At 39.1% G+C, this 19847-nt stretch overlaps 1 protein-coding gene across 2 annotated transcripts in view; it reads right to left on the bottom strand.

The window, feature by feature from the left end:
- The window catches only part of LOC308691467 (patched domain-containing protein 3-like), a 28187-nt gene that overhangs the window by 5399 nt on the left and 2941 nt on the right, over window positions 1-19847 (bottom strand). For both annotated transcript variants that reach the window (XM_081366733.1, XM_081366732.1), the window contains one exon: window positions 6886-7013. In XM_081366733.1, the coding sequence (XP_081222859.1) occupies window positions 6886-7013 (128 nt within the window). The remainder of the gene's footprint in view (window positions 1-6885; window positions 7014-19847) is intronic.

The following is a 19847-nucleotide window of genomic DNA, read 5'->3' as shown; positions in this document are numbered from 1 at the left end:
GGAAGAGGACATGCTATAGACATCAATCACACAGTCTATCCTGAGGAAGAGGATATGCTATAGACATCAATCACACAGTCTATCCTGAGGAAGAGGACATGCTATAGAGATCAAACACACAGTCTATCCTGAGGAAGAGGACATGCTATAGACATCAATCACACAGTCTAACCTGAGGAAGAGGACATGCTATAGACGTCAATCACACAGTCTATCCTGAGGAAGAGGACATGCTATAGACATCAATCACACAGTCTATCCTGAGGAAGAGGACATGCTATAGAGATCAATCACACAGTCTATCCTGAGGAAGAGGACATGCTATAGAGATCAATCACACAGTCTATCCTGAGGAAGAGGACATGCTATAGAGATCAATCACACAGTCTATCTTGAGGAAGAGGACATGCTATAGAGATCAATCACACAGTCTATCCTGAGGAAGAGGACATGCTATAGAGATCAATCACACAGTCTATCCTGAGGAAGAGGACATGCTATAGAGATCAATCACACAGTCTATCCTGAGGAAGAGGACATGCTATAGACATCAATCACACAGTCTATCCTGAGGAAGAGGACATGCTATAGAGATCAATCACACAGTCTATCCTGAGGAAGAGGACAAGCTATAGACATCAATCACACAGTCTATCCTGAGGAAGAGGACATGCTATAGAGATCAATCACACAGTCTATCCTGAGGAAGAGGACATGCTATAGAGATCAATCACACAGTCTATCCTGAGGAAGAGGACATGCTATAGAGATCAATCACACAGTCTAACCTGAGGAAGAGGACATGCTATAGACGTCAATCACACAGTCTATCCTGAGGAAGAGGACATGCTATAGACATCAATCACACAGTCTATCCTGAGGAAGAGGACATGCTATAGAGATCAAACACACAGTCTATCCTGAGGAAGAGGACATGCTATAGACGTCAATCACACAGTCTAACCTGAGGAAGAGGACATGCTATAGACGTCAATCACACAGTCTATCCTGAGGAAGAGGACATGCTATAGAGATCAATCATACAGTCTAACCTGAGGAAGAGGACATGCTATAGACATCAATCACACAGTCTATCCTGAGGAAGAGGACATGCTATAGACATCAATCACACAGTCTATCCTGAGGAAGAGGACATGCTATAGACATCAATCACACAGTCTATCCTGAGGAAGAGGACATGCTATAGAGATCAAACACACAGTCTATCCTGAGGAAGAGGACATGCTATAGACATCAATCACACAGTCTAACCTGAGGAAGAGGACATGCTATAGACGTCAATCACACAGTCTAACCTGAGGAAGAGGACATGCTATAGACGTCAATCACACAGTCTAACCTGAGGAAGAGGACATGCTATAGAGATCAATCACACAGTCTATCCTGAGGAAGAGGACATGTTATAGACATCAGTAAGACAGTCTAACCTGAGGAAGAGGACATGCTATAGACATCAATCACACAGTCTAACCTGAGGAAGAGGACATGCTATAGAGATCAATCACACAGTCTATCCTGAGGAAGAGGACATGCTATAGACATCAGTAACACAGTCTAACCTGAGGAAGAGGACATGTTATAGACATCACTCACATAGTCTATCCTTAGGAAGAGGACATGCTATAGACATCAGTAAGACAGTCTAACCTGAGGAAGAGAACATACTATAGATATCAATCACACAGTCTATCCTGAGGAAGAGGACATGCTATAGAGATCAATCACACAGTCTATCCTGAGGAAGAGGACATGCTATAGAGATCAATCACACAGTCTAACCTGAGGAAGAGGACATGCTATAGAGATCAATCACACAGTCTATCCTGAGGAAGAGGACATGCTATAGAGATCAATCACACAGTCTATCCTGAGGAAGAGGACATGCTATAGACATCAGTAACACAGTCTAACCTGAGGAAGAGGACATGTTATAGACATCACTCACATAGTCTATCCTTAGGAAGAGGACATGCTATAGACATCAGTAAGACAGTCTAACCTGAGGAAGAGAACATACTATAGATATCAATCACACAGTCTATCCTGAGGAAGAGGACATGCTATAGACATCAGTAAGACAGTCTAACCTGAGGAAGAGGACATGCTATAGAGATCAATCACACAGTCTATCCTGAGGAAGAGGACATGCTATAGACGTCAATCACACAGTCTATCCTGAGGAAGAGGACATGCTATAGAGATCAATCACACAGTCTATCCTGAGGAAGAGGACATGCTATAGAGATCAATCACACAGTCTATCCTGAGGAAGAGGACATGCTATAGACATCAATCACACAGTCTATCCTGAGGAAGAGGACATGCTATAGAGATCAATCACACAGTCTATCCTGAGGAAGAGGACATGCTATAGACATCAATCACACAGTCTATCCTGAGGAAGAGGACATGCTATAGAGATCAATCACACAGTCTATCCTGAGGAAGAGGACATGCTATAGAGATCAATCACACAGTCTATCCTGAGGAAGAGGACATGCTATAGAGATCAATCATACAGTCTAACCTGAGGAAGAGGACATGCTATAGACGTCAATCACACAGTCTATCCTGAGGAAGAGGACATGCTATAGAGATCAATCACACAGTCTATCCTGAGGAAGAGGACATGCTATAGACATCAGTAACACAGTCTAACCTTAGGAAGAGGACATGCTATAGAGATCAATCACACAGTCTATCCTGAGGAAGAGGACATGCTATAGAGATCAATCACACAGTCTAACCTGAGGAAGAGGACATGCTATAGAGATCAATCACACAGTCTATCCTGAGGAAGAGGACATGCTATAGAGATCAATCACACAGTCTATCCTGAGGAAGAGGACATGCTATAGACATCAGTAACACAGTCTAACCTGAGGAAGAGGACATGTTATAGACATCACTCACATAGTCTATCCTTAGGAAGAGGACATGCTATAGACATCAGTAAGACAGTCTAACCTGAGGAAGAGAACATACTATAGATATCAATCACACAGTCTATCCTGAGGAAGAGGACATGCTATAGACATCAGTAAGACAGTCTAACCTGAGGAAGAGGACATGCTATAGAGATCAATCACACAGTCTATCCTGAGGAAGAGGACATGCTATAGACGTCAATCACACAGTCTATCCTGAGGAAGAGGACATGCTATAGAGATCAATCACACAGTCTATCCTGAGGAAGAGGACATGCTATAGAGATCAATCACACAGTCTATCCTGAGGAAGAGGACATGCTATAGAGATCAATCACACAGTCTATCCTGAGGAAGAGGACATGCTATAGAGATCAATCACACAGTCTATCCTGAGGAAGAGGACATGCTATAGACATCAGTAACACAGTCTAACCTGAGGAAGAGGACATGTTATAGACATCACTCACATAGTCTATCCTTAGGAAGAGGACATGCTATAGACATCAGTAAGACAGTCTAACCTGAGGAAGAGAACATACTATAGATATCAATCACACAGTCTATCCTGAGGAAGAGGACATGCTATAGAGATCAATCATACAGTCTAACCTGAGGAAGAGGACATGCTATAGACGTCAATCACACAGTCTATCCTGAGGAAGAGGACATGCTATAGACATCAATCACACAGTCTATCCTGAGGAAGAGGACATGCTATAGAGATCAATCACACAGTCTATCCTGAGGAAGAGGACATGCTATAGACATCAATCACACAGTCTATCCTGAGGAAGAGGATATGCTATAGACATCAATCACACAGTCTATCCTGAGGAAGAGGACATGCTATAGAGATCAAACACACAGTCTATCCTGAGGAAGAGGACATGCTATAGACATCAATCACACAGTCTAACCTGAGGAAGAGGACATGCTATAGACGTCAATCACACAGTCTATCCTGAGGAAGAGGACATGCTATAGACATCAATCACACAGTCTATCCTGAGGAAGAGGACATGCTATAGAGATCAATCACACAGTCTATCCTGAGGAAGAGGACATGCTATAGAGATCAATCACACAGTCTATCCTGAGGAAGAGGACATGCTATAGAGATCAATCACACAGTCTATCTTGAGGAAGAGGACATGCTATAGAGATCAATCACACAGTCTATCCTGAGGAAGAGGACATGCTATAGAGATCAATCACACAGTCTATCCTGAGGAAGAGGACATGCTATAGAGATCAATCACACAGTCTATCCTGAGGAAGAGGACATGCTATAGACATCAATCACACAGTCTATCCTGAGGAAGAGGACATGCTATAGAGATCAATCACACAGTCTATCCTGAGGAAGAGGACATGCTATAGACATCAATCACACAGTCTATCCTGAGGAAGAGGACATGCTATAGAGATCAATCACACAGTCTATCCTGAGGAAGAGGACATGCTATAGAGATCAATCACACAGTCTATCCTGAGGAAGAGGACATGCTATAGAGATCAATCACACAGTCTAACCTGAGGAAGAGGACATGCTATAGACGTCAATCACACAGTCTATCCTGAGGAAGAGGACATGCTATAGACATCAATCACACAGTCTATCCTGAGGAAGAGGACATGCTATAGAGATCAAACACACAGTCTATCCTGAGGAAGAGGACATGCTATAGACATCAATCACACAGTCTAACCTGAGGAAGAGGACATGCTATAGACGTCAATCACACAGTCTATCCTGAGGAAGAGGACATGCTATAGAGATCAATCATACAGTCTAACCTGAGGAAGAGGACATGCTATAGACATCAATCACACAGTCTATCCTGAGGAAGAGGACATGCTATAGACATCAATCACACAGTCTATCCTGAGGAAGAGGACATGCTATAGACATCAATCACACAGTCTATCCTGAGGAAGAGGACATGCTATAGAGATCAAACACACAGTCTATCCTGAGGAAGAGGACATGCTATAGACATCAATCACACAGTCTAACCTGAGGAAGAGGACATGCTATAGACGTCAATCACACAGTCTAACCTGAGGAAGAGGACATGCTATAGACGTCAATCACACAGTCTATCCTGAGGAAGAGGACATGCTATAGACATCAATCATACAGTCTAACCTGAGGAAGAGGACATGCTATAGACATCAATCACACAGTCTAACCTGAGGAAGAGGACATGCTATAGACATCAATCCCACAGTCTATCCTGAGGAAGAGGACATGCTATAGAGATCAATCACACAGTCTATCCTGAGGAAGAGGACATGCTATAGACATCAATCACACAGTCCATCCTGAGGAAGAGGACATGCTATAGAGATCAATCACACAGTCTATCCTGAGGAAGAGGACATGCTATAGAGATCAATCACACAGTCTATCCTGAGGAAGAGGACATGCTATAGACATCAATCACACAGTCTAACCTGAGGAAGAGGACATGTTATAGACATCAATCACACAGTCTATCCTGAGGAAGAGGACATGCTATAGAGATCAATCACACAGTCTATCCTGAGGAAGAGGACATGCTATAGACATCAATCACACAGTCTATCCTGAGGAAGAGGACATGCTATAGACATCAATCACACAGTCTATCCTGAGGAAGAGGACATGCTATAGAGATCAATCACACAGTCTATCCTGAGGAAGAGGACATGCTATAGAGATCAATCACACAGTCTATCCTGAGGAAGAGGACATGCTATAGACATCAATCGTCTATCCTGAGGAAGAGGACATGCTATAGAGATCAAACACACAGTCTATCCTGAGGAAGAGGACATGCTATAGAGATCAAACACACAGTCTATCCTGAGGAAGAGGACATGCTATAGAGATCAATAACACAGTCTATCCTGAGGAAGAGGACATGCTATAGAGATCAGCACACAGTCTATCCTGAGGAAGAGGACATGCTATAGAGGTCAATCACACAGTCTATCCTGAGGAAGAGGACATGCTATAGACATCAATCACACAGTCTATCCTGAGGAAGAGGACATGCTATAGACATCAATCACACAGTCTATCCTGAGGAAGAGGACATGCTATAGAGATCAAACACACAGTCTATCCTGAGGAAGAGGACATGCTATAGAGATCAATCACACAGTCTATCCTGAGGAAGAGGACATGCTATAGAGATCAATCACACAGTCTAACCTGAGGAAGAGGACATGCCATAGAGATCAATCACACAGTCTAACCCGAGGAAGAGGACATGCTATAGACATCAATCACACAGTCTATCCTGAGGAAGAGGACATGCTATAGAGATCAAACACACAGTCTATCCTGAGGAAGAGGACATGCTATAGAGATCAATAACACAGTCTATCCTGAGGAAGAGGACATGCTATAGAGATCAGCACACAGTCTATCCTGAGGAAGAGGACATGCTATAGAGGTCAATCACACAGTCTATCCTGAGGAAGAGGACATGCTATAGACATCAATCACACAGTCTATCCTGAGGAAGAGGACATGCTATAGACATCAATCACACAGTCTATCCTGAGGAAGAGGACATGCTATAGAGATCAAACACACAGTCTATCCTGAGGAAGAGGACATGCTATAGACGCCAATCACACAGTCTATCCTGAGGAAGAGGACATGCTATAGACATCAGTAACACAGTCTAACCTGAGGAAGAGGACATGTTATAGACATCAGTAAGACAGTCTAACCTGAGGAAGAGGACATGCTATAGAGATCAATCACACAGTCTATCCTGAGGAAGAGGACATGCTATAGAGATCAATCACACAGTCTATCCTGAGGAAGAGGACATGCTATAGACATCAATCACACAGTCTAACCTGAGGAAGAGGACGAGGAATCACAGATCTAGGGATAGAAACATGTGCTTATGTGAATATTTTTAATTCTTTATACCTTGAACAAGACATAATCGAAATGGTAATGGCCAGGGAATACGTAAGAGAGAAGAGTGGGATAACCGAGTCTGAATTGGTCTCAAGCTCATTCTGTCTTGATATTGATGTATAGTAAGACACATGGACCTGTAGAAATGAAAAAAACAACAACAACAACAACAACAACAACAACACTGGGTTACACTTTATTTTAAGGTGTCATTGTTACAGTGTAATTATATATTTAAGTACCGAGTAATATTAAGTACCTACAGTTGGTACTCAACCAGAACAATACTTTTACCGCCACTGTTCCCGCGGGTGTGCATTTGCTGCCTTTCACCGCTAAGAGGCGCTACAATCACATACCTTGAAAAGTGTCAGTTTATTCTCTCTATTGCGTAATCTGCCGCCGCGCCGCGGCTCATTGAGAGCGATTGAGAGCTGGTAGCAGATCAATTCAAGTAAAACATCGTAGTTAAATGAAATCATAATCACAATACTGAAATTACAGTACAAATTTAGAACTGAAACAAATGTAGGCTTTATTATTGCATCAAATTCAAGCAAAGTAGGCTAAACGTTAACATTGTATGTCCAATTTTTCTATAATTTAGAAAGGTTATGTTTGTCAATAGGTTATGTGTCTTATAGTTCGTGTTATTTTAATTAGTCAGTAGATTTATTAACTGAAACATAACAGTGAAATAAATTAAACTAAATGATCAGGACTTGATAACCGATGTTAGTCGGCAGCATTTGTGTTTTAGCATTCTTTATTAAGAATTATATAGGCTTACGGTATTAAGATTAGTATAAATTCCTCTAATAAATAATGAAAACATTTCAACATAAAACATTGCAATAGAAAACTTTAGGCTACATCAGGGGTCTCCAATCTTTTTTCTTTTAAGAGCTACTTTTTAAAAATGAAAGTGGACGAGAGCTACTCATGTAATACAATACTTAAATCTCTTAAATAATGTCTCATAACTCTCATATAAACAACTATCCAAACTGTTTTAGACCTAAAATAGTTTTTGTAGGCCTATATATGTCACCCTGGAGCCGGTTGCACCAACAGGGCTTTACTAAGCCTGGTCCTAACTGCTAAGTAGGTCTTAGTTAAGACCAGTCTTTAGAGTTGACCTAACGTCGGTTGCACCAACCAAACTTAAGCCTAGGCTTAACTACGCCTGGTCTTAGCGTTGCGCGTTCATGTGCGGTTGACCAGCAGCGTGCGTTGCTAGGTTATGCTGTAAACTATCTTCCGCTGTTTTGTTAAGTGCCAGTGACACTCTGCGGATGGCCCGACATGCGGTGGATTTATGGACATTAATCATGTCTCCAACAGTGTTTTGAAACGCACCATTTGCATAAAAACGTAGCGCTATTAAAAGCTGTAATGCTGGTGTCAATGCTGCGTTGTGGTTCGACACATACTGTAAGTCGGGTGACAGCTCTTCAACAAGTTCATATATATCTCTCCGACAGAATCGCAACCTCTCTATCAGCTCTTCATCATTTTAAATGTCCAATGGATTGCTTCTGTCCCTAATAACTCTCTCCCGTCTAAAAAGCCCGCTCTGTATAGTATATTGTATAGTCTGTATAAGGCGCGCCATGTCTTTGCTGCTGAGTTATCAAGTGGTTACTATAGAAACATTATCTAACGGCTATTAACGCTATTATATGCCTAGATTTTGAATTTACGCCTGCTACTGACTTAGGCGTAAGATTTACGCCCGGTCTTAGCGAGAAGAGGACTTAAGCCTGGATGGTGCAACTGTCGTAACTTTTAGGTCGGACTTAGAATGCTGAGTTAAGACCTAGTTACCTTAAGACCAGGCGTAAGCCCTGTTGGTGCAACCGGCTCCAGGTGCTCATAGTGCTAGTTAATTCCTCTAGTTCATCTGTTTGTTTGGGTTCACTGAGCAGCTGAGACAGATCAGATAAGCAATTTGAAAAATTATCTACGGTGGATGGAAGGATTGTTCTGCCTAATCGATAACGCGGCGCAGCATGATATATTACAGGAGTACGTAACATGCAAGTTACCATGTAATGGTCAGTGACATCATCACTTTGTGGAATGATATCTATATCGGTTGGATCGGTTCCATGTGATATAATTAAATCAAGTGTATGATTAAAACGATGAGTTGGTCCGGTAATGTTTCGCTTGACCCCAAAGGAGTTTAATAAATCTGTAAATGCAGCCCCTAACGCATCATTTAGATTATCTACGTGTATGTTAAAATCTCCAACAATTAATGCTTTATCGACATTGACTAATAGGTCTGAGAGAAAATCTGCAAACTCTTTTAGGAAATCAGCGTAAGGCCCAGGCGGTCTATATACGGTAGCCAAGGCTAGAGATAATAGGGATGTTTTTCTATCATCTAAGAGCGTAACATTTAGTACAAGTACTTCAAATGAAATAAACTTATAACCGTTTTCTGAGTAACATTGAGAAAATCTCTATAGAATGTTGCAACACTGCCGCCACGACCAATCAGACGGAGCTCGTGCTTATAGGAGTATCCTGATGGAGTAGACTCATTTAGACCGAAATAATAATTTGGTTTAAGCCAGGTTTCAGTAAGGCAAAGTACATCGAAGCTATTATCTGTGACTATTTCATTTACAATAACTGCCTTAGGTGTGAGTGATCTAATGTTTAGAAGACCTAGCTTTAGAAATTGTTTTTGTTTACTAATAGCAACATTTTCTGTTTTAATAACAATTAGATTTTTCCTAGATCCTGCAGTAGAATTATTATTTGATCGCACTAAACGTGGAATAGACACAGTTTCTATGCAATGTTCTACACTAGTATTTATATCAGTTAAATTGGTGCAGCAGAGACTATGATTTGGACTTTTGGTTACTAGTCAAAAGGTATTTAACATTTTGGAGATGTTATCCGACAGAAGATCCGGTTGGGGAAAATTGACACAGACACTATCTTTCTATCTATCTATCTGTCACATTAATTGGTTGTCTGGGAGGGTAATGCTTTGTAAAAGTTACCTTAAAACACAAATGTTTAAAAAAAAATGTTAACATAAGATATCTCTTTAAAAAAATAAAATAAACACATTTAAATCTTTTTTAAATTGACTTTTGCAAATAACCTTTGTTAAATTTATATTAGTATTTGTTAATATTAATGGACCAGAGCTTAAATAGTTTTATTTTTTAACTAACAACTAAAAAAAGAAAAAAAGAAAGAAATACTAACAAATATATTGCTCATTCATTGTTCGTTAATGTTAGTTAATACATTTATATGACAAACAAATTTTAAATGGGCTTTTTTTGTGAGAAGTTTTTATTTCTATGATGCATTTATTGGAGAGACTGTGTTGGTCAGACGCAGCACTGCTGTGAACGCGCGTTCACATTTAAACACAATTTAAACAATGTATTATTCAATGCATTACTTCTATATAATTATATATTAAGTTGCTCAAGCAAGTGGTAAAATATTTAACCATGTATTTATATTAAAATCTTTTGCATTTCAATTTTAATACAATAAATCTTGCATGTCACAAAGAACTTGTTTTTCCACCTCCACGTATGTCATTATGTCGCCTTGTTGAGGTAAATTGTAGTTTTCCTTGCTTTACCCCGGTCTTAAAATGAAATAAGTAGTATTTAATTAAATAAATTTATGGTATAAATACATACATTTTATTTAATTAATCGCACTTATGGTGAAATGACTACATTTTCAGGTCAATTCAGCGTTTGCAGCACAGCAAAAATCATAGACAGTATATCAACGGCAAAAATAGACTCGGTGCGGAAACGATCGCTGCACTGCTGTATACGCACCGCAACTGGAACGGATCGATCATCGACGGACTGCATCCGCGTGCAGCGTGAAAGCTCTGTAAACATGGGTACGGAAAACAATACTCACCGCATACACACTGCAAACGAAATATGTGTGAAACGGGCGTTAGACTTGGAGCAGGAGAGCTACTCCGGCTGCTACTCGCAGTAGAGCGAGTGTTGCCATCTTCAGTTCAGCGACATATTTCCAGCCGCGCGCTCTCTGTCCGCTAGTGCTCTGTATTTGACGCAAGTGTTTGTTTGTGTGTGAGTGTGCGCGCTTGCGCACTCATTGGGATAATCGTAAACGCGCAAACACAGACAGAAAAGACATGCCATCATGGAAATAAGATAAATACCATATTACTTAAGGGCTATTTAGTTTTTCTAATAAAAAAAAAAAAAATTAATCTGGCGCTATAAAGAAAATCAATTCAAATTTACTTGACCTTCAAGGGGGGCGGGGGGAGCCGTTAGGAGGGCGGGGCGCCCCCCTTATATAATGGTAGGGGAAACACTGAGATTCCTGAAGTCTTTCTTCAGAACCTCCATCTGGCGCAGCCTGATGTCGTTCACTCCCGCTTGCAAGACCACAGTTCCGACGCGCTCGTCACCGTTCAGAATCTCGGGAATGTGAGCAGCGATTTCAGAAACACGAGCACCAGGAAAGCAGTGACTGTGCACCTTACTTTTACCTAACGTAGCGTGTACGTGCCGAACGATGGAATCGCCGATGATCACAGCATCGCGTTCAGTTTCGCGAAGAGGGGAGAAGCGGTTTTGTGTGGATAACTGAAAACCGGGAGGGTCGGAGAGAGTCTTCTTGGTCTAGACCTGACTCGCGTCTTACGCTGCGGAACCATCCAGGCTTCGTGGTGGCGTGTTGGAGCCGGATTGAACGAGACCATGGCTGATCGCGACCTCGACGCTCGGGACCGATGTTGAGAAACGCACGGAGTAGACGAGGTCGGAGTCAGCGGGTTAGTAACGTTAATCACTGATTTGTGTGCATCGGCGCGTGATGTTTCAAGAGCTAACCGCCGGTCTCTTAGCTCGGCTTGTCTCACTAAAAGGTCGTGGATCTGTTTCTCAACAGCTTCCAGCTCAGACTGTAGTGCATGAAGCTCAAATGTGTCCTCACCTGCACCAAAAGGTAGACTACTTACATCTGATATATTCGCCATTTTAACAGATGGACAGTAAGTTAGCAACGACGCTACCAGTGATGCTATCAATATTAATACTAATTTATGACTGAAGTCTTGGATATAATCCGTCTTTTTAGTGGTACGGGTGTAGAGTAGACGCACGATAGGCGAAAAAAAATGTTTGTTTGTAAGTGAGTGTGGAGAAGACGCGTTCAGCCGTGATCCCCAGGAGTAACCTATAAGAGTATCCGACGTTGGATCACTAATAGGCTTGAGATGCGTCTGCTCAACAGTCCGCGTTGTAACTATGAGGTTTGAGCAGTAGTGCTTCTCAGTGAGGAAAAGTAGAAAATGTTCGTTGTAAGTGAGTTTAAAGAGAAAAATCAAGAATTATAAATCAAATCGATGGAGCTCCAAAGACAACGCGTTCAGACGCGACGCATGCACATTCGTCAACCGGAAGTGTGTTAAAAGTTGTATGGATCCACAATGATGTTATCTACTGACATGTACAAGTTCAAATAAAGTTTTGACAAAAAAGTTTTTATAAAAAGATATTTCAGCCTTTAAATCATTTTTTATTAAAAAGAATGATTCAAAAAAGATAAATTACTGACATATACAATGCACATTAGCTTATCTTTTATTATTAATAGTAAAATTCGGTCAGATTTTCCCGTGGCGTCTGTCGTTGCTATGCAACCATGCCCTGCGCTCTCCACAACGACAATGAAGTTTTAATAGCTAATGGATTTCCACCACCGAAAAACTCTTTGCTGTAGCTCTGCTAGAAGATTTATTTACGGAGAAGAAAAAAAACACCCGTAGTGTTTGGGTGCACCCCCATCCTTCATGCTGACTCGCTGCGCCTGGAAAAAATGAGCGCGTCTCTTCAATTATTTGAAATAACGAACTTGAGCGCGCAAAAGACGCGATATGTGAACGGCCCTCTGCGAGCTACCTCCAATCAGGCCACGAGCTACTGGTAGCTCGCGAGCGACGTGTTGGAGACCCCTGGGCTACATCAATGAGGCTTTGCATGACAAGACGTTAAGCTCATTCTCTGGCCAGAGTTCAGGCGATAGCTGTGTGGTCAACGCAACAACATGCGCCTCGCGGAGCTTCAAACGTTCCTAGTGCGAAGCTCAGCTCTACCGTCTTATAATTTTGTCCCTAGTTTAACATTTGTCAAAAATAAAAACTTTTGAAATGTTAATTTATTGATTCAAAACACTTTTCAGAGCTTTGTTGTGTTTGATTTGATTTGGCCATAGCAAAAAAAAAAAAAAATGTTTTCAAAAAAATTAATTAAGTTTGAAGGGTTTCATATACCAAATGGAAATACCATTTCAAGGTTTAGATAAAGTTTCGGGACAGTTTATTTATTTAAAACAGGGTTGCATCGAGTTTAGAGTTTATTCGCTTTGCAGTGCAAAATAAGAAACACAGACTGTTATTCTTGCGACACTTTAAATTTGTATTGCCAAAGAAATTGCAGCAAAATTAAACAATTAAAACAGTACAAAATGAAAATAGTTCAAAGCAACATAAATTAACATGGGTTTTTCTTTGCCTCTCTCTCATGCTTGATCTCTTTTTAGCAAGTTTAACTTTAAGTTTTTGGGGTCTCTCTCGAAATTAAACATTTCAGAGTAAAAACACATCATAAAGGCTAATAATAATAATACTGTCATCCACACAAATCACAGAAAAAAAAAAACACTGTAACAAATTATTTAGCCTTTGTTGCTTCAAAGACACAGAATGCCTAGCAGAATTCTCCTTAAAATAAAACGATCACGAATTAAAGAGCTCTGTGTCTGCTGCTCACTCGCATTCGTTTAGTTGGCATGAACGCGCTTCGTCAACAATTCATGTTTGGATAATGCCAGATTGACAATCATACACACACACTGCTCAAACATTCTAAAACTCTACAAAACCAGTTGCAACGACTGGATTGAAGACTTCAATTGAAATTTTGTGTGAAAAACCTTTAAATTCAATAAATAAAACTACAGTAGGCTATAGGGCCTACACTGTTAGGCTTTTCTGTAATTTCTACAGTTATTTACTTTAAATCCCCCAGTATTATACTGCTATTTCTCTTTACAGTAAATAACTGTGATTCCCATTGCATCATGGGAATTTTCTGCGACGTCTAACACCACATTCAGAGACTTACTGTATTTTTTAAATTTGCTGTATACTACTGTATTTGACGTAACGGCCTCTCTGGCTGGCACCATTCCATCGTGCTTTTTATTTCCTAATTTGTGCCTTACACCGCATGTCTACAACACTATAATAGCCAGAGGCTGTCTATATTGGACACATTGAAGTGACCGGACCTTTAATACAAAATGCAAACCTGTTTGTCCCTTGTCAGAAATAGCGTGAGCGCTTGAACTCGGAGTACCGTAGCCTACGTCAGAAATATAACGGCGAATCACTATATACACTGTCTGGGATTTGTTGTGTCGCGCCGGGGCATCCAGTGTAATATCAGTGGGGTCTGTCTTTTGTTGGATCGCGCCGTTCGTGTCTGGCCCTTGGAAGAGACAGAATTCACTTCACTGAAAAAGAAAGACCAGCAAGCAAGGTAAAAAAAAACAACATTCTCTGTGTGTGTTGACAGGATTGTGCCCAGTTTAACCTATGTTATAACGTTAGCCTACTCGTCAACATGGCAGTAACGAACTTTACCACGGTAAACTGCGCTAACGTTTCATTTTACAGACTTTGTTAGATTATTGAATTGTTGAGTTAAAATATGCCAACGAGCAACGCGTTTACATTAACAATAAATGTGAATTAACTAATGTGAAATTCTGTTTTGGTTGTAGATAATGTTGGCCTACTGATGAGAACCTTTATAGTTTTAGCATTAGTTTGCAAACTATAACATATTATAGTTTTTTTTAAAGGAATTTAATATTTACTTCCATTTTTATATGTGTTTAAATGCAACTGCAACAAAGCGCCAATCGGTGACTTCTAGCAAGATTCCGGTGGTAGGCCATTTGCCTATATGTTGAGATAAGTTTGCTGAAATGATTAGCAATATGTGAAAAGTGCTTTGGAGCCACTGGTGCAGACTAGGTAGCTTACAATATATTATAACATCTCTATAAAATTGGCTAACTTTATATCAAATAAGTGACCTTTGCATCATGTCTAACTTTATATTTATTACACAGCAAATGAACCAATCAGAAGATGGACCATTGTCTTTGTTCAGTCTCACCAGATTAAATGTATCCAGGTAAGCACTGCAGTAAAACTCTCACTAATTCATTCATACCAAATCTAGCATTCTAAACAACTTAAGTTTATATTTTTTGCATTATTTTGATATTTTATTAGGCAGAAGACTCTCTACCATTGCAGTCCCACCTGACCAGGAAGGTCCTAATATCAGCGCACAGGTGGGTTAACTACTGTAGGAAGGAGAACGTTTCTTGCATGTGTCTTACTGTGTATTTGTCTCAAACAGGACAGGAGCCCCTTCACTGCAGACAAGCTGAAATGGGCTAAAATCATTTCAGTCTCTCTCTCTATGGGCTAAAATCATTTCAGTCTCTCTCTCTATGGATCTCAGCATTTTTGGACAGAATTTAGGATTTGTAAGTATTAAAATTTAATCTGGCATAATTTGATTTAGTTCTTTTGTATGCAATTTATTGACAAAAGCTGTTTACAAATATATATTCTTAAGTTTTTGTGAAAATAATAATAGAAATTTACAAAAAAGGAGGTTAAAAATAATGTGACACTAATATTCTCTCTCTCTCTCTCTCTCTCTCTCTCTCTCTCTCTCTCTCTCTCTCTCTCTCTCTCTCTCATATAGTGTTGGAACCAGGCTCTCCTCTGAAGGACTGAGTACATTTGTGTTTGTGGACACGCATACAGACCAGGGAACATTCTGGTGTTGTCAGTCAAGTTCTGAACAGGAACCAATCTTTGGAGAAGTTAATTTATTCGCAAAGGTGGACAAAAACATTGTGTTGGCTTTTTAAAGATTATTTTGATGATGACTTTTACTCCTATGCTGTAGAAAAGATGGAGGACTAGACAGTCAGACATTGATAATAATAAGAAATGTTTCTTGAGCATCTTATTTCAAAAACATTGACACTTAAATACTTCTTTTGTCCACCAGTGTACATGAATCCAACAAATCTTTGTAAATAAGTGAAATTATTTTGATGGTGGGGTTATGTGTCATGTATTGTGAAAAGAACTGTGTTTTGTCCTGTGTTGGACATTTCCTTTTTGACTGCTTAAAAATGTATTTATATTCTGCAGTTTTATGAATATAATGGTTGATATTTCATTATAATACTTGTATAAGCTAAACAACCAATGACTCTACATTCATTTAGTCAAATGCTAATGTTTTGTTTATGATTTTATGTATGTTTTTAACAATGTGTGCAGTGAAAGACAGCACATAATGTGTTAATTTAACACGTTTACACATCTTTGTGCTAACCTTTCTGACATATTTACTTTGTTAAAATCATTAACACAATGAATGAGTTAAAATTAACACAAAAAATAAACTCACCCATTAATGTGTAAAAATTTCACACATCATTTCCAGCATTGGTAGACTGTTTATTTTGTGATATATATCAGGGGTGCAAACACATGTATGGTCAAAAAAGAGAGAGGTAATCGAAGCCCTCGTCCCGCGGCAAATATCCAGATACTACATTGCCACCATCCCCAACCCACCCCTATAGGCACATAGAGTCAAATGAAATTTAGAAAAACTATCTTGAACTTCTTCTTCTTGCTTTACTGCTACTTCCTGAAAACAATTTCACCTGATGATTTGAATAGCTCTTTTTGTAAAGAATTAATAATTCTAGGATGATTGGGGTAATTGTGTAGGGTAGGCCTAGTGCATTTGCATAGAAACTAATAAACATAATACAAATATAAATACAATAAAACACAAATACACGAGAAATAAAGCAGTGCTTTATGTTTTTCAGGTAAATTAACTGTATTAAGTATTAATACAGTTTATCTTTTGACAAAACGTGATTTTTCTCTTTCTCTTTTGTTGTTTGATTAACTTTGGTGACACAAACAGCTGCAGGTATATTGGGTGCTGTCCCTTTAAGACGAATGCACGTATCTAATACCGGTAATGACACGCATCCGTTTTATTTTGACTGCGTTTACGGGGAAACTCGTTGAGACGGACACTGGCTTATTTTTTCGTGCACATGTCTGTTCAAACACAAATAGATAAGAAAGAAAAGGGAATTCGGTGTTCACGAACTTAACGTGCTGCGACTGCGTGGCTCTGTGCGCCGACAGACCATCTACACTTGGATGTTAAACATAATATATATAGCCTGATACAGCAAAGACAACGTCGGCTATATTGACGGCAAAATAGGCTACAGAATATTTCGTTCTGTAGGCCTATTGACAGGGGCAATATTTGAAAATCGATAATTAGGCCTATTTTTTAAATTACAATTATATATGCATTTTTCAAAAACCGAGAGACTTTCAAGCATCAAAATGTAATTTATTAATATGTATTTGCGCCTTCTATTTTGTCTGAAAACTTCCAACACTCTTGCGTGTCGCGTGAAAAATTGGCATCGGTTGCGGTTCTATTTCTAGCACGCGGTTTCGGCGCGGCTCGAGAAGTGTGTGTGTCATAATCAGACCCTCTCAAACCACCCCCCCCCCCCCTTAAAAAAAAACTCTTCGGATCTGCACGATTCACACAAGTCACCCAAACTGACGTGAAAAAAGCGGGAGGGGCCGAAAAGCGCGCTGTTTGCACCCCTGATATATTAAATGTTTTAAATAAAAAAAAGATATTTTGTGATAACTTTGTCTAATTGGTTTGTATGTCAGTAGTACTTATGTATGATAAAAATAAAATTAATCATATATCAAAATTATGAAATCTAATTTATATTTAGTACAAATAAAAAAACTAATTACAGTAGTGCACTGATTAGCTTTGTTTTACAGTAATGCACTGTATTACACAATTACAGTATCATTTACTGTAAAACTGAAATATGGTTTGGTACTGTAAATATTAATTAAGTTCCTGTAAAAAACCCTTGAAAAGTCTAACAGTGTACATTTGGACACATCAAGAGATTTATCCTTAAAAGAATTTTGCCTTTGCCTGTTCTGCATCATCAGGCTGGCTATCCGACACTCTCCATATGAAAGAGGGGCGATTAACACTCCTGCACCCCCTTGATAAAAGTTTATTAACTAAATATTTCATTATTTAATAATTGAAGAATTAAGACACTAGTCCGGTTTGGGCCAGCTTTTTCCAAGCAAAACTAATTAAAATCTTCAAACGCATGTTCATTTGTTGTCATGAACAAAATGTTCAACTCAATATTAAATTCCACAGGGATCTTTGGGTCCTTACAACCAGGGTGCGATTTGTGAATTTCATTTTTATTCAAATAAATCTCGAACCACAGTGCTTCGTGCTGCTGTTAAACTAAATAACATTTATAGAATAATTACGAGCTTAAATGGAACAATATCGCAACTTTTCAACAAATAAATTATTTGATCTGTTTTTACATTTTAATTCAGGGCGATTTACTTTTAATTAGAGCGAGATTTTCACGCATGCCTTGTCTTTTCCTCATTGGGAAGCGCTCACATGATAGCTAAACATGTTTGAGTAGATCCTCTGTACCTCTCAGTTTCATATGGATTACATAATCAGATAACAATTATTAAAGGGATAGTTTGCCTAAAAATGAAAATTGTGTCACCATTTACTCACCCGCAAGTTGTTTCAAACCTGTATGAATTTCTGCTGAACACAAAAGAAGATATTTTGAAAAATGTCGGTAAACAGACAGCTGCTGGACCCCATTGACTTCCATAGTATTTTTTTTTCCTACTATGGAAGTCAATGGGGTCCATCAACTGTTTGGTTACCGACATTTTTCAAAATATCTTCTTTTGTGTTCAGCAGAAAAAAGAAATTCATACAGGTTTGAAACAACTTGCGGGTGAGTAAATGGTGACACAATTTTCATTTTTGGGCGAACTATCCCTTTAAATATTTAGACATTTAAAGGCTTTAGACATAGCCTATTTCTCATCATGACTGAGCTGAGGCAACTGGCTTTTGGTTCATTTTTGTGACGCGCAGTCCCCGGAGACAGAGACGACAGTCAAACTTTTGTCGTTAGACTAATATGAATAAAAGTTCATAAAAGTAAAAGTAGAGTTTTGAATGATGTAGGCTACTCTACTCTTATCTGTATGACCAAAACATTACAGAGTATATTAGCCTAAGTTATTTTAGCTGTTAAGAGTAAAATAAATCCAAATGAACGCGTCGCCGCGTTTGTCAAACACTAATTCAACATTTCTGTATAGAAAACCCCAATATTTTTATAGGAATAGGCTTCTGTTTTCTACAATATGAAATATAGGCTATATTGTTGTCGTCTCTATTTTTAACTTTTGATTCTATTTTTTTGTTCTAAAAATAGTTTCTATTCTGCTAACCATAGTTGTAGTATTTCATCCTTACTGTTAATTGACACCAGCCACAATTACGTTTCAAAATGCGGCAATTGCTGCGGTTTTGCACAATATCCATTTGCACCTGGCGGTCATTACGCGAATGACTTTGAAATGCGACTGGTTTAAAGGATTAGTTCACTTTCATTTACTCACCAACGATGTCATCCAAGATATCCATGTCTTTCTTTCTTCAGTTGAAAGAAATTAAGGTTTTTGAGGAAAACATTCCAGGATTTTTCTTCATATAATGGACTTCAGTGGCAACCAACGGTTTGAAGGTTCAAATGTCCGTCTCAGTGCAGCTCCAAAGTCTCGACATGATCCCAGTCGAGAAATAAGAGTCTTATCTAGCGAAACGATCGGTCATTTTAAATATATATATATATATATATATATATATATATATATATATATATATATATATATATATATATAT

Source organism: Scardinius erythrophthalmus (genome assembly GCF_964197995.2).
Source record: "Scardinius erythrophthalmus genome assembly, chromosome: 1".
Taxonomy (NCBI): Eukaryota; Metazoa; Chordata; class Actinopteri; order Cypriniformes; family Leuciscidae; genus Scardinius; species Scardinius erythrophthalmus.
The sequence above is the reverse complement of the archived record's forward strand: the minus strand, read 5'-3'. Positions and strand labels throughout refer to the sequence as shown.